Source organism: Natrix helvetica (assembly GCF_964273705.1).
Source record: "Natrix helvetica genome assembly, chromosome: 1".
Classification (NCBI taxonomy): Eukaryota; Metazoa; Chordata; class Lepidosauria; order Squamata; family Natricidae; genus Natrix; species Natrix helvetica.
In genome coordinates, this window is record NC_138548.1 from 244001501 (window position 1) to 244015259 (window position 13759).

The following is a 13759-nucleotide window of genomic DNA, read 5'->3' on the forward strand; positions in this document are numbered from 1 at the left end:
TCATTGGTTGCCTTTTTCCAAACTTGATGCGTAAACTATTTCATTTGTTTCTATACACTTGTAGTGTGTAGTTGCTACGATACTTTCCTGCTGAGAAATGTATGCTTAATTATCACACTTTTAATATAAGCCAAGATTTTCTAACCACAGGTGTTGATATTAGCTTTGTCTCAGGAAAATATGTTTGTAACATGGCCTTAAATGAATTAATATATACATTGTCTACTGCCCACAAGTAAGTAGCATAAGAGAGTATTTATCTTGAATCCGTTTAAAATGATAAATATGATTTAAAAATTTTAAGTTTCAAAAATCAAGAATCTCTAAGAAATTATAACAAATGATATTGTCCCCCTTATCTACAGAAAGGAGCCTCCTATATCATTGGGCATATTTCCACTCCCTCCAGGAGAAGCGCTTCTTACTCCTGATACTCAGAGAGGATCAGTGGAAACTCCTGGTTCAGATAGTTGGAAGTTCCGTGAACTAAGTCAGCCTCGTTCCCGCACCAGCCTCAAGGTGAAGGAGCTGTTTCAATTATCACAGTGAAAAAAAATGATTAATTTGTGCCTTAGGATGTATATGTGTGAGCAAAAGCTAAACTTCCAATTGTCTTTTCTTAGTGCACAAATTTTTGAAACTCATTCCAGGTGAGTTAAAGGTAAGTTCCCCTTTCTTCTAATTATAGTTTATTGAAAGGCTGATAGCACTTAGGAATGTGAGAAGACAACATTTTCTAATTTTTTAAAATAGGTTTCTGAGCTTGCAGTTGGGCAGAATCTCTTGTAGGGCTTTTAGGAATTATTAATATTTATATTTACTATTTTCAGATTCTGATTATTAGCATGGTTGTGGTTTTGTTTTTAAAGAATTTCTATGGGAAGACCTGTGTTGGAAAAAAAAGGATAAGGACAAAGCAATAAACCAAGTGTATATATTTTTAATCTAATAGAAAGCTTGTTGTTTGGATAACTAATTTATAGCAATAATTGTATCAAAATAATTAATTTTATGCTGGCTATATCAATGAAATGTCTTAAAGAGCTTTACTCCTTAAATCAGTAATGCCATGATACTCACTTTATTTTCTACTGGGACTTAACTGATACTTTTTCTTCTAGATTGTATGGTATCCACCTAACAAACGTTTATTATAATATAGCCCTGAATGAGGCTATAATATGAATCCATTCATATGAATTGGTTATTAATTACATATAATTCTCTACTTCAGAATTTTAGCCCTAAAACTTCAACAACAATTGGTTATGGATCAATGAAGCTAATGAAAAAGTAGTGTTAACTCTTACATATTTAAATATAGTGTTAGGTGGATTACATGCATTTTAGTTTGGTGAAGGATAATCTTTTGCACTTTTTCTGGACATTCCGGTGAAGGATAATCATTTCCACTTTGGACACTGGATATCTGAAATATTTAAATTCCTTGATATTCTAAATACTGCAAAGTAAACTGAGAAAATCCCCAACACAATACATAACCTTCCTTGTAAAATCCTATGGTTAAATGCCAATTATCAAAATCTATCAACATAAGCATATACATATATCTTTCATCCAGAATTTCATTTTATACTTTTTTAGTATAGCTGTTCCTTATGTTTTTTCATACACTTAATTTAATTTATTGGATTTGTTATGGCTGCCAACTCTAGAAGACTCTGGGCAGTTTCTGAACAGCTATTATATGAGATAGATTGAAAAAGTGTAACTGCTCACAGGTCATTTAGAAGCTTCATGGATGAATGAGTTTTAAATTCTATTTTCCACTCCTTTAGTTTAACATTGTAATAACTCCTTAATTTTGCTTGTACATACTGAATAGTGACCACTCCTTTCTTGTGAGGCTGAAAATTGCATTAAGGAGAAGCGCATACGACAATAGCAGATCTTGAACACTTAAGACAGAGGTCCTCAAACTTTTTAAAGAAGGGGCTGATTCATGGTCCATCAGACTGTTGGGAGGCCGGACTGGCTGGGTGAGCGTGACTAGTTGGTCATGTGACTGGGTGGCTGTGGCCAATTTAGTAGTCCATTTTGCCTTTGTCCTTGCTGTATTTGCCCCTCCCCTACTCACCCACCAGCCCTAGATCATATGGCTATGAAAAATATCCTGAAAGGCTGTTTTTAAAGCGTTTTTAAAGACTTTTAAAGCACTATTTTACAAGCTGGCAGCAGAGCTGCTTTTCAAGCCATCGGCAGCCCCTCCCCTACTCACCCACCGGCCCTGGATCATGTGGCTGCACTGGCGAGATCACCCCTCAGTGAGCTGGTCCTCCGCAGCACCCTTTGACCTTAACTTCCGCTGCAGCGGTGTGATCAGAAGTGCAGCTCAACCGGTGAAATAACCAGAAGTGCAGCTAGAGTGGATGCTCACTGGAAGATAAGGCCAACAGTGAGGGGCGGGACTGAATCCCACCACGCCACGGGCCAGATACTTTGCATTGGCGGGCTTTGGCCCATGGACTGTATTTTGAGGATTGGTGACTTAAGGTCTTAGAGCGATGTGATCATAATTTTCTTAATAGCATTCATCAGCGTTGACTGAAGCATTGATTTAAATTTGTCCAGATAGCCTGATACTTTAGGAGCAATAGCAGAAGATCAGCAATTGCAGTTTTTAAAATGAACGGTCGCTTCGCAATTAGAATGGTCTAAATTTCAGCTTAACCTTTCAAACAAAGGCTTGCAAGTTCTGTTTCTGTTGGTAACTAGGCTTTTTGTTGGGAGCTTTTTGACTGCTAAGGTCAATGGTCTGTGTGCTGCATTCTTTTCACAATGTGGCTAGAATACAGAAGCTGGGAAATGTTGAGGCAAAGTGAAACTTCATTTCACTCTGGATTTATGGAATAAAACAACGTATTTTTTCTTTTGATAAGTTGACGGATAAATAAGTCTGGGTATCTTTGCTGGATTTTTGGTGGAGGGGTGTATGGATTTAGGGATGTCACTCTTAAACAGCAAAGCTAAAACTATTTTTAGAAGTGTTTTGCTGGAGCAGAAGATAATTTTAGAATATCTTGTCCAAGAAAGCAGAGCATAATGGGCAAACATCTATGTAGGAGAGATTTCTCCTTTATGAGATTGTGTAATGATGAAGAGTAGAATTATGTCAGTAGATGCATACATTGAATTTGATAGTTTCCAATAATGAACCTAAACAGGGTGGGATACAATCATCTTACATAGGTTGATACAAATGAAAATGAAATATAAAGAAATTATAAATATTACTTAGCTCTTGATACAAATTGCAAGTGTCAGTTAAAATGGACAAACAATTAAAATTTGCTCAGATGGCTTATAAACAGTTTACATTGTTTATATTCATTGTACTGAGAGGAAGAATGGGGCTTGGAATACGTTGTTAATTAAAACACAGATGTTTTATTCATTCATTTATTGATTTTATATGACTACCCATTTACATCTTTCTTTTTTATACTCTGAATGTACAACATGTAAAATAAATGATGTATTTAAATAGCATATGACCAAATGTAAATTGTTTAAATTATTTAAACACACATGCAATGTTTAATTCTGCATATTTTAACATTATGTATACATTAATCTAGTACTTATTAGTCTAATGGTGTTAACAACATATACTTTGCTTATGGAAAATAAAAGAGAAGTGCAATTTTATGAGCATATATCTCTTGTTCATTTCCTTTGGCAAACTGGTGCAATAGGAACTGTGATGGTGTGGTGGTTAGAATGCAGTATTGCAGGCTAACTCTGCCCACTGCCAGAAGTTTAATCTTCAAAGACTCAAGGTTGACTCAGCCCCCCATTCTTCTGAGCATGATAAAATGAGGACCCAGATTGTTGGGGGCAATATGCCGACATTTGTATACTGCTTAGAAAGTGTTGTAAAGTACTTATGATCAGTATATAGGTCTAAGGGCTATTCCTAATATTGTTTCATTTTTTTTAAAAAAGCCTGATTCTTATAAATTTCACCTCCTTTCTTGCTTGTGCAATGTTTCAGCAACGCCAGTCATTGAACAGCTGAATATAATTTCTGAATATGATTTTTAGGAACAAGGGAATATATAGCTAATGAGGAGTTGAACTTTTGGCATTGGGATTGAGGCCTCCTGAAGGAAAATATAGTTGAAGAGGATGAAGCTTTGAAAATGACATATTGTAGGTTGACTTTAGGTGGGTTAATGGAATGATATGTGGGAATGATCTTGAGAGATAGGAAGAAGAGCTGCAGACATGGCAACTTATATCATTTTAAAAAATTCTCAGTCCACAGAAGGGGTGGGGCTGGAAAGCATTTCAGAAAAGATTTTCCCTAGTTTTCCAGAGAGTAAAAAAGAGGATAAATCTTGCAAGATTCTGTGAATGTAAGCTTATAATAAAGATAGTGTAGGTACTCATAGTTGTGCTTTATGTCTGGACCTCGAAGGGGTAACAGTTAATTAAAAAAGACTTAAATGCTTAGCTAGTATTGAAGTATTATTGAATAGGAGAAAAGTGTATTTTGTATCACTGAGATTGATACCTTGAATATAACTGGGTGGCATCTCCATTAAGAGAATTTTTTAAAAGTGAAATTGCTTTTGCACAAAGAAATATGCACCTTTTAGCTGGAAAACACAGTAAATTATCTGGCTTCAAGTAGTTAAGTATTAATTCAGGGTTATGGGATATGCCATATAAATTCCGTAATGACGCCAAACTTCTTTATGCTTCAGGATGAAATTTCTGATGTTAGCCAAGCAGGGTCCAAATCAACTACCCCAATCTTAACTGCTGCTTCAGATGCGCTTACGGCTGCGGAGTCTCCCCTGCATGAAGACAAGGAAGGTCTTGCAAAGAACTCTGATTCATGGAACCAGAAATTGGACATAAGCAAGCACATTGAAGTGCAGGTAGCCCAGGAAACAAGAAATGTATCCATCGGTAAGTTGCTAGATTATTCACATTTTTAGTCATTTAATGGTTTGGGTCATTTAAAATCCACAGTATGCCTACCGTTCCAGAATTAATAAACATTTAGAATGCTACTAGTACTACTCATAGGAAGACATCCGCATATAGAATTCAGCAGGAAAGTCGTGTGAAGGTGGCCTTACTAATCACAAGCATGCTTCACTGTATTTACAGACTATGAAATTAAAAAACCACTGCTCTCAGTTTTAGTGTATGATCAACTAAGACTAAATTGTAACATTTAAGGATACTTATGCTGGTAAAATATTATTTTCTATATGACAGCATGTGTTACTAAAAAAATTCACATTTAGAAAAGATATTCTGTGAAAAGTGACCATTAATTTTAGAAATTAATAATCTTGTTCATTGATACAGTGGCCGGTGTAGTGTAGTGATTTTATGTGTTGGAATCAGACCAGACAAAGCTAAATTTTAGTTCCTACTTTATCATGAAGCTCACAGTGTCAATGGGGACCAGTCATTTTCTCCCACTCCTAACTAATTCACTGGATTATATTTTGAGAATAAAATTAGGGGAGATCCTATGTATTGAGCCTTTAATTCTATTTCATATTCCCTGGTTTTGACAATATTAACCTATTTCTTTTGAAGGAGCTAATGAAAATGATGACAAATCTGAAGTTCAGGCAATCATTGAATCCACTCCAGAGTTGGATATGGATAAAGATCTTAGTGGATATAAAGGTTCAAGGTATTTTGCCAGCAATTTTCAGTCACTAGAGAGCTTAGGAAAAATACAAATATTACAAGAGAATTATCGTAGCTATTTTGTTGTTGTTATGGTATATGACCAATCTCTTGATCAATACTTTGCAGTCAGTAGTAGAGTTCAGGCAGTCTGTGGCACTCAGATTTTCCATTGACGCTCTGGCCCAAAAACGTTTGATCTACCATGAAGGGCAAAACAGTATGTGCAGTAGCCATCACTCAATATCTTCTCCTAAGGGTAACATGTCAGACTATTATGCTGCTTCTCATTTCCACCTGTTTAGCATGGAGAAAGATTGCAGTGTGTGTGTGGGGTGTGTGTGTGTTAAGAAACGAAAATGGCTAACTTGTTATGGTGGCAATGTGGATACAAAACTGTCAGGAAGAAAGATAAATGAATCAGAGGAGCTTGTAACTATGCGAACATCAGTGTTGTGGAGGAGAAAATAGTGCCTTGATTAATGTGCCTGTTATTTCTGCATCCTACCGGGAAAAGAGAGAGAAAGGAAAGTGGGAAGGGTGATTGCTGAATGTGTTGTTTTTGTTTTAGCTTTCTTAAATAATAAAACCATTAATTGTGGCATAATTGTTTGTGCAGCAGAATTCACACTGTCTACTCCTTGAAGATGTAGAAAGTGTGCACATTTGTATACTGAGATGTAGACTGGAGAAGTATTTTGTTTTAAAAGATTTAATTCTTCTCCCTCCTACATTTGAATTTTATTGTGTAGCACTCCTACCAAAGGCATAGAGAACAAAGCATTTGATCGTAACACAGAATCACTGTTTGAAGAACTATCTTCTGCTGGCTCTGGTCTGATTGGGGACGTGGATGAAGGAGCAGACTTGCTGGGTGAGTTTTTTTTTTTAAACTGTTTAGAAATCGTGAAAGCAATTTACAGAATATTTCAAGGATAGAATTATAAGAAAAAGTATTCAAGATATTTCCATACATAATTCGCCCGGTGAAGAGAGTTGAAAACATTAACTATTTAACTTTAATGTTGTCATATGCTTAAATGTTTACCACACAAATCATATTGATGCCTGTACTTATTCATTAAAAAAGGTTCTCATTAGCAGCCAGTCTTTTGGCCAATCATCTGGGAGATTTGCAGCTCAAATAGTGGGTAGTAATGATAACCATATTGTTTATTTCATTGTGGTGAGATTTTCTTAAACCTTCCAATTGCATCATTATACTTTCGGTTGCTATTAATGTATGTTAGATGATCATCCCTAATATTTTACATTTCTTCAACCTTACCATTCAGTTTCCTTCCCACCTCCTCCAGTCTGGTTTTGTTTATGTGGGTGAGGAATCTTTTGGAGGATAGGCAGAAGAGAAAGGAGGAGTTTGTTTTAGGAAATCTGTAGCTTTTTACCTATAAAAGAACTTCCTAGATGCCTTTTCTGTCTAGGAATTAACGGGGAAGGTAATGTTTCCCCTGTTTTAAAGTTTAAAAAAAGGAGTGATTTTGACATTAGTACAGTAACTATCTTGAAGTGGGGAGGGCCCTAAAAATCTGGTTGTTCTCTCAGGCTTTGAGCTGAGGTGGCTGAAACCCCCCCCATTAAATAGAAGGTAATGTTCTATTTAACCATTAAATAGACATTAATGGGATATTTGGGATGTCTGCTAGGTTTGCTATCTTGCTCTTTTTTCTTTTTCTTTTTTTTTTAGATTGTTGTTATTTCTTACATTGTTTTATACGGGTAGTCCTCGACTTACGACCACAATTGAGCCCAAAATTTATGTTACTAGGTGAGACATTTGTTAAATGAGTTTTGCCCCATTTCACGACCTTTCTTGCCACAGTTGTTAAGTGAATCACTGCAGTTGTTAAGTTTGTGAAGTGAATCTGACTTCCCCATTGACTTTGCCTAAGAATGTGGCAAAATATGATCGCATGACCCTGGGATACTGCAACTGTCATAAATGTGAGTCGGTTGTCAAGCATCTGAATGTAAATCACATGACCATGGGGATGCGGTCATGAGTGAAAAGTGCTCATAAGTCACTTTTTTCAGTGAGGTTGTAACTTTGAATGATCGCTAAATGAACGGTTGTAAGTCCAGGACTACCTGTATTGCCTGGTTGTTGTCAGATGTCCAATGTATTTGGAGATGGTGGCATCAGCGGGAATAACATAAATACATATTTAGCATGCCTTAAAATGTCAATGTTTTTTTTTGAAGTAACATATCTTTTGTTGTACAACTGGAATGTATGTGAGTTGTTCCTTCTTCAAATATTTCTCCCACCCCAAAATTCATGTGAAGAACACACTTTCTTCTATTCATTTGAAAGTATATATCTATGTTAGGGAGAAAAATACAGAAAAATGCTAAATTTCCTTTCTTCCTCTCTCTCTTTTCCACTTCTCTCTGTAATTTAACTCCTCGTCCCTAGCTTTGTTTGATTAAAATAAAACCCAGAAGTGAATAGGAGATACTTCCAATGTTTTATAACTTATCTCATTCCACTAGTTGTCACTTGGTGTTATGCTCATACTGTTTCTGCATTTTGTTAAAAATAAGAGTTTTGAACCATTAAGGTTAGCCCTATAATAGATATAAGCTTTCAAAAAGGCACTTCATAGTGGCACCTTATTAGTATGGTCTCAGTTATTGCTGTTTAGAGAAGTGGGGAGTGGCTTTGAAGAGAGGAGAAATGGCTCTAGTAAAAGCACAAAAAAGGGATATGTTAGAGACTGCAACAATTTCACTTTTATGTCAAAATAAGTAATTTTAAGGGTATATTCAAATAGATCATTAATGCAGTGTTAAAGTGATCAATAGGCATGTCATCATTTGTAATATTGCCCAGTTGTAACCATGTACTTAATTACTTTAGCATAGATTTGTTTTTGTTTTGTTTTTGGATAGTATGTGTAAGTAGAGCTACCAATATGCACAATGTATTTCTATAGAAGGCCAGCTGTACTCAGTCTGAGGGAACACATTTTATATAAAATGTTTTGTATTAGTAGTTTACTGTGCTGTATTTTGGCATGCTTTTGCAACATTAGTTAAATGGGATTCTCCAATTTGCTTTCTCTTGGGCTGCGTACCCAGGAGAATATTCTGGTGTGTATCCTTTTTATATATTTGAAAGTGATTGTTTTGAAGTTCTGCATTCTTGGCTGTTGCTTTCATAATGTCTGTTTTGCAATTTGCTTTGTCTAGCACCCTGCCTAGTGCTTTTTAATTTATTTTGCCTGATAATTATTCTCTACTCAGAATGCCAACAGTTAAAAGTGTTGTTCACATACTTCAAACACTCCCTTCTTCGAAACTGAAGTATTCTAAAAACCCAAACTTTGACTATTCATTAAAAATAGTCTTCCTTTGTATGGCACTGATCCAAATTCTGCCAGTGCAAACAGCAATCGGGGGAAATGATTGGGAACAAGCACATGGCAAGGTGTAATCTTTCTGAAACCGTTTTCATTATTGTTTGAGCTCTTCATGCAGGACAAAAGGCTGTTTTCTAATCTTTGAAACTCCCACAAACAGGAAACACGCTGTAGGATGAAAACTACAAATGCTGGCTAGTTTAAGGACAAAAAGAATAGAATGTGATTATGCTACCCTGGCAAAATGGACACAGAGTGTTCCTGCTTCCCACACAGAAAGCACAGAATCTGGGGATTTTAAAAAAAATCTATAGACTTGAGCAGTACTTAGAGTGTGTCTTATCAAACAAACAAACTTCTGTCCCTTGGTTTATATTTTTTCCATAGTGCAGCTTGCTTGTCGTGTATTAAAGCACGGGTGTCAAACTCGCAGCGTCACGTTGCCATCATGTGAGGTTTTGCGACAGTTTTTTCGCTTTGCGGAGCTGGGGTGGATCTGCGCACGACACATCTAGCCGGCAGACCGCCAGTTTGACACCCCTGCATTAAAGCATCAGGTATTGAAATAAATATATTGTACTAAATGCGTAACAATTTCAAAAGCTTATTTTTGCCTTGCTCAGCTAACGTTCGGCATAATTGCTCACAGAATACCCTCCCTGCAAGAATTTCCCTGTTCCCTGAGGGAAATGTCTGGTGTACAAGCATAATAAATATCAAATAGCCCATTTGCTGTGGAAGTTATTTAAAGTTTTGTACTTTGAAGTATAGGCAAGGCTTTTGGTGAGGAAAGTAGCTTTATTTAAGCCTTAAATAAATGATGCACAGGTAGTCCCAGTACTTCTCATGTTGCAACAGTCTTAACAGTCATTAAATGAGTTCACCTTGCTTAATCACCCCACCCCCCTGCTCTCCCTGTTACAGAGGTGAAGTGGAGCTTGGGGTGTCTAGAAGTGAGGAAAGCTTCAGTAAACCTAGCATAGGCCCAGACCCACATGCTTCAGTCTCCCCCAAGGTTTTCCCCATTCCCTCAGACACTCTGTGCTCTCTCCACACTGGTTCCTATAGACCTTTTGCCTTCTCCCCACCAGACCCTACCTGTCCCCCCGTACCATCTGTCACCCATTGTGCACTTACCTTTCATAGATATCCAGAGCTCCAGACTTGTGGATTTGTAGCTGCTCCGAAATGGCAGCTACTTTAGGGACACAGCCATGCGGCCCAGTCTGTTGTGTTTTCCTAACAGAGCTTTCTGCAGCACTGTGTGGGTTAGAGAAGCAGAGCAGACTGCTTCATCTCTGGGCCACATGGCTGTGTCCTAGAAGTGGCTGCCGCTTCAATGTGGCCACAAGCTTTCCACAATGCTGCACAGAGCTGACCGTTTTGTCCCTGGGGCACCTGACTGCATGCTGGAAGTGCTTACCATTTGGATGCCACCACAGTTCCTTGGTGGCTACTCAGAAAATGGTGGTTCCTTCTCAGACCCAGGGACACTGAGGGATGGAGTGGCTTGCCCTCTTTCCCCACCATGAGGCTGGAATCCCAGAAATCTGTGGGGGCCTTGTGGAGGAGAAAACAGGCCCAAGGTCTGTAGGGAGCCAGTGGGACAGGATGAGGGAGGATAGGCGAAGGATAAGCCACTGCAGCATCTCTGTCAGTCATAAGAACAAATTACTGTGGTGTTATTGTAGTAGTCATAACGTCTGGGTCATAAGTGGTTTTTTGCCATTGGGAACAGGGTCATAAGTGGTTTTTTGCCATTGGGAACAGGGTCATAAGTGGTTTGTCATAACTTCGAATGGTTGCTAAGAGACTGGTCATCAGGCTAGGACTACCTGCACTTATTGGTCTCATTTCCTGTCATTTCATGTATATGCAATAATATCAACCATTTTCCTACCATCACCCACATTTTATGAAGCCAGTTTTTTGCTGCATCTTTTAAGATATATTACTAATGGCTTCTTTTATTTTACCTCTGGAACCTGGGGAGGGCGAAAATGGCCTCCCCCGACCCTCCGGAAGGCCAAAAATCAGTTGGCCGGTGTGCGCATGTGCAATGGAGCTGATGGCTTGCGTGCTGGCAGATAGGCTCCGCGTGCCACCTGTGGCACGCGTGCCATAAATTCGCCATCACAGGCTTAGTTGACGAGGTTTGTAATGACTTGATAAGGACTGTTTTTCATGGGAAATTACTTGGAATCATCTCATTAAACTGAATACCATTTCAGTCATTTAAATGCCCCATTTATTTAAAAAACCCTAAAGGAAATTATTGAGGGGAAAACAAAAGGATGGGTAATCCATAGTTCACTTCTAAATTCATTTGCATTAAAGATAGCAATGGCTGCTATTACCAGCTCTGATAGTGAAATCAGGTTTTACCAGTATTTCTGAATACTACCTTATTGGGGATGGGATATTTTCCCTTTCAGGCCTGTTGTGATCTTTGGAGAGATCTCTGGTAGCTTCTTTAAGAAGTGGGAGGCTGGATTGGATGGATCCTTGATCTAGAAATGGCTCTCTTTTAACTGTTTGTTTTGCTGCTCTACATATCTTGCTACAGCCATTTAATGCTGGCTTTTTCCTGAAATCACCCGTTTCAAATTCTCAGCCTTCACTGTTCTGTACTTCATTTTTACTGTTCTCATTGCATATTTCTTCTTCCTTTTGCTCTTCATGGGATGCATGGGCTTTAAAGACCATGATTTCTTTGGTAAGGCATCATCTCATTTGCAAGAGCTTTCTATCATTTGAGCTTCTTATATTCAACATTTCTTGTGGTGTCACCTATTTTTGAGTATGAGATTACATAATGTAAAGTTGTTTTTTTTTTTTTTACCGTGATTACCAAACGAGATAGAATTTATTTTGTTTTATGTGCTTGGACTGAAAGTATTTTGCCTCTCTCCTTTGGGTTTCAAAACTGAACTCCACACTGGATTCATTTACAACTTAAGAGCAAAATACTTTATATCTGAAAAAAAAATTCTGATCAGTGGTTATGATCATAGTGTTCTGATCACAGAATATCCCTGCTTGTGAAATTATTTCATTTTATCGAGGATACAAATCTGTACATATTTCTATAAGATGGGAATGAATGAAATGCCTTACTTGTGCAGTAGAATTGTGAGCTCCAGAGCACATGCTGAATATGCTGATCAGTGCAGTTGTTAAAACTTGCAGTTGTTAAAGCACATTTCTGTCTTTTAATGTTTGTTTATTCTCTACGGTTTTTGAAAGGAATGGGACGTGAAGTTGAAAACCTTATCCTAGAAAATACACAACTACTGGAAACCAAGTGAGTAATGATTTCTCCATTTTTAGATACACTAACCTGTTTCTTTAATTAAACATGATGTTGCATATCCATGAGATGCTGTCTGATAAAGGATATAATAATTTCCCCTAAGTCAGGGGTTCCCAATCTTTTCTATACCCTACACCCCTAAAATGCTTCTGATATATTCTCACACCCCTTACAAAAATAAATAATTATATGCATATAATTATGCATATACACTACAATTTTGAAACTTCTAAAGCCAAGTTTTTGCAACCCCTGGAATATCATCTCGCACCCCCAGAGGGTGCGAGCACCTCATGTTGGGAACCCCTGCCCTAAATCATATGTGTAATGGCACATGTATACATGCATAGAATTTTGCGAAAGAGGCAGGGTAACTGGAAATGAGGATTTTTTACTTCAGAACCTTAGATTGTACGAGATTTTTCTTGAAAAGACCTTTCTGAAGTATATTGACTTCACTTAGCAAAATAATAGATTATTAGAAAAGTAAAATCAGATTTTTATTTTTGCTTATTGTATATTGTATTTATTGTATGCCTGTACTTTGTTTATTGTACATGTGGCTGTGATGACGATAGATCTGAGAATGGCATTATTTCTATCTATTGTTAAAAGTGATTTTAACATCTGTGTTTTAGAAATGCCTTGAATGTGGTGAAGAACGACTTAATAGCAAAAGTTGATGAACTGACATGTGAAAAGGATGTGCTGGAAGGAGAATTGGAAGCTGTAAAACTAGCCAAACAAAAGCTTGAAGAGAAGAATAAGGAGTTGGAGGAAGAGCTTAGAAAGTGAGCATGAAATTCTTGAATGTGTTATAGTGAGTTTCCTAGAAGAATTCTTGGGCTAATTTGATTAATTCCTCTTGTCTAGAGCCCGTGCAGAAGCTGAAGAAGCAAGGCAAAAATCCAAGGAAGAGGATGATGTATGTATTCATACTAATAACATCGGATCTACGCTTTCTCTTATTCTTACAGTACTATGGTTGGGTTGATTCTCCTAGTTTTCTGCGGCATTATTGTAGAGAAACGTGAGTTTACAGGTTGCTTGTATACCCCAATCCTGTAACATACTCTGTTGTGAGGTGGGAGGGGAATCAGAGAGATTCTGAAAGATATTAACATGTTTTTCTCCATTTGGGCCAAAACTGGTCACGAGGCCCTTTTTCCCACACTGTGTCAATATTCACACTTACCTGTAAAGCTCTGAACTAGTAGTCCTCAATCTGCAACCATTTATTTAGTGACCGTTTGAAGTTACAACAGCACGGAAAATAAGTGACTTATGATTGTTTTCGATACTTAACAGCTATTGCAGCATCTCCATGGTCACATAATCAAAATTTGGATGCTTGACAACTGACATGTATTTATGAGGGATGCAGTAT

The 13759-nt window shown here is 37.4% G+C and overlaps 1 protein-coding gene across 5 annotated transcripts in view; it reads left to right on the forward strand.

Annotated features, from left to right (window-relative positions):
* The window catches only part of SPAG9 (sperm associated antigen 9), a 97140-nt gene that overhangs the window by 29848 nt on the left and 53533 nt on the right, over positions 1-13759 (forward strand). For 4 of the 5 annotated variants that reach the window (XM_081955485.1, XM_081955487.1, XM_081955486.1 and 1 more), the window contains 7 exons: positions 366-519; positions 4731-4938; positions 5584-5683; positions 6432-6553; positions 12306-12363; positions 13011-13163; positions 13246-13297. In XM_081955485.1, coding sequence (XP_081811611.1) covers positions 366-519; positions 4731-4938; positions 5584-5683; positions 6432-6553; positions 12306-12363; positions 13011-13163; positions 13246-13297 — 847 coding nt within the window. The remainder of the gene's footprint in view (positions 1-365; positions 520-4730; positions 4939-5583; positions 5684-6431; positions 6554-12305; positions 12364-13010; positions 13164-13245; positions 13298-13759) is intronic. The other variant, XM_081955488.1, reaches the window with a different exon arrangement.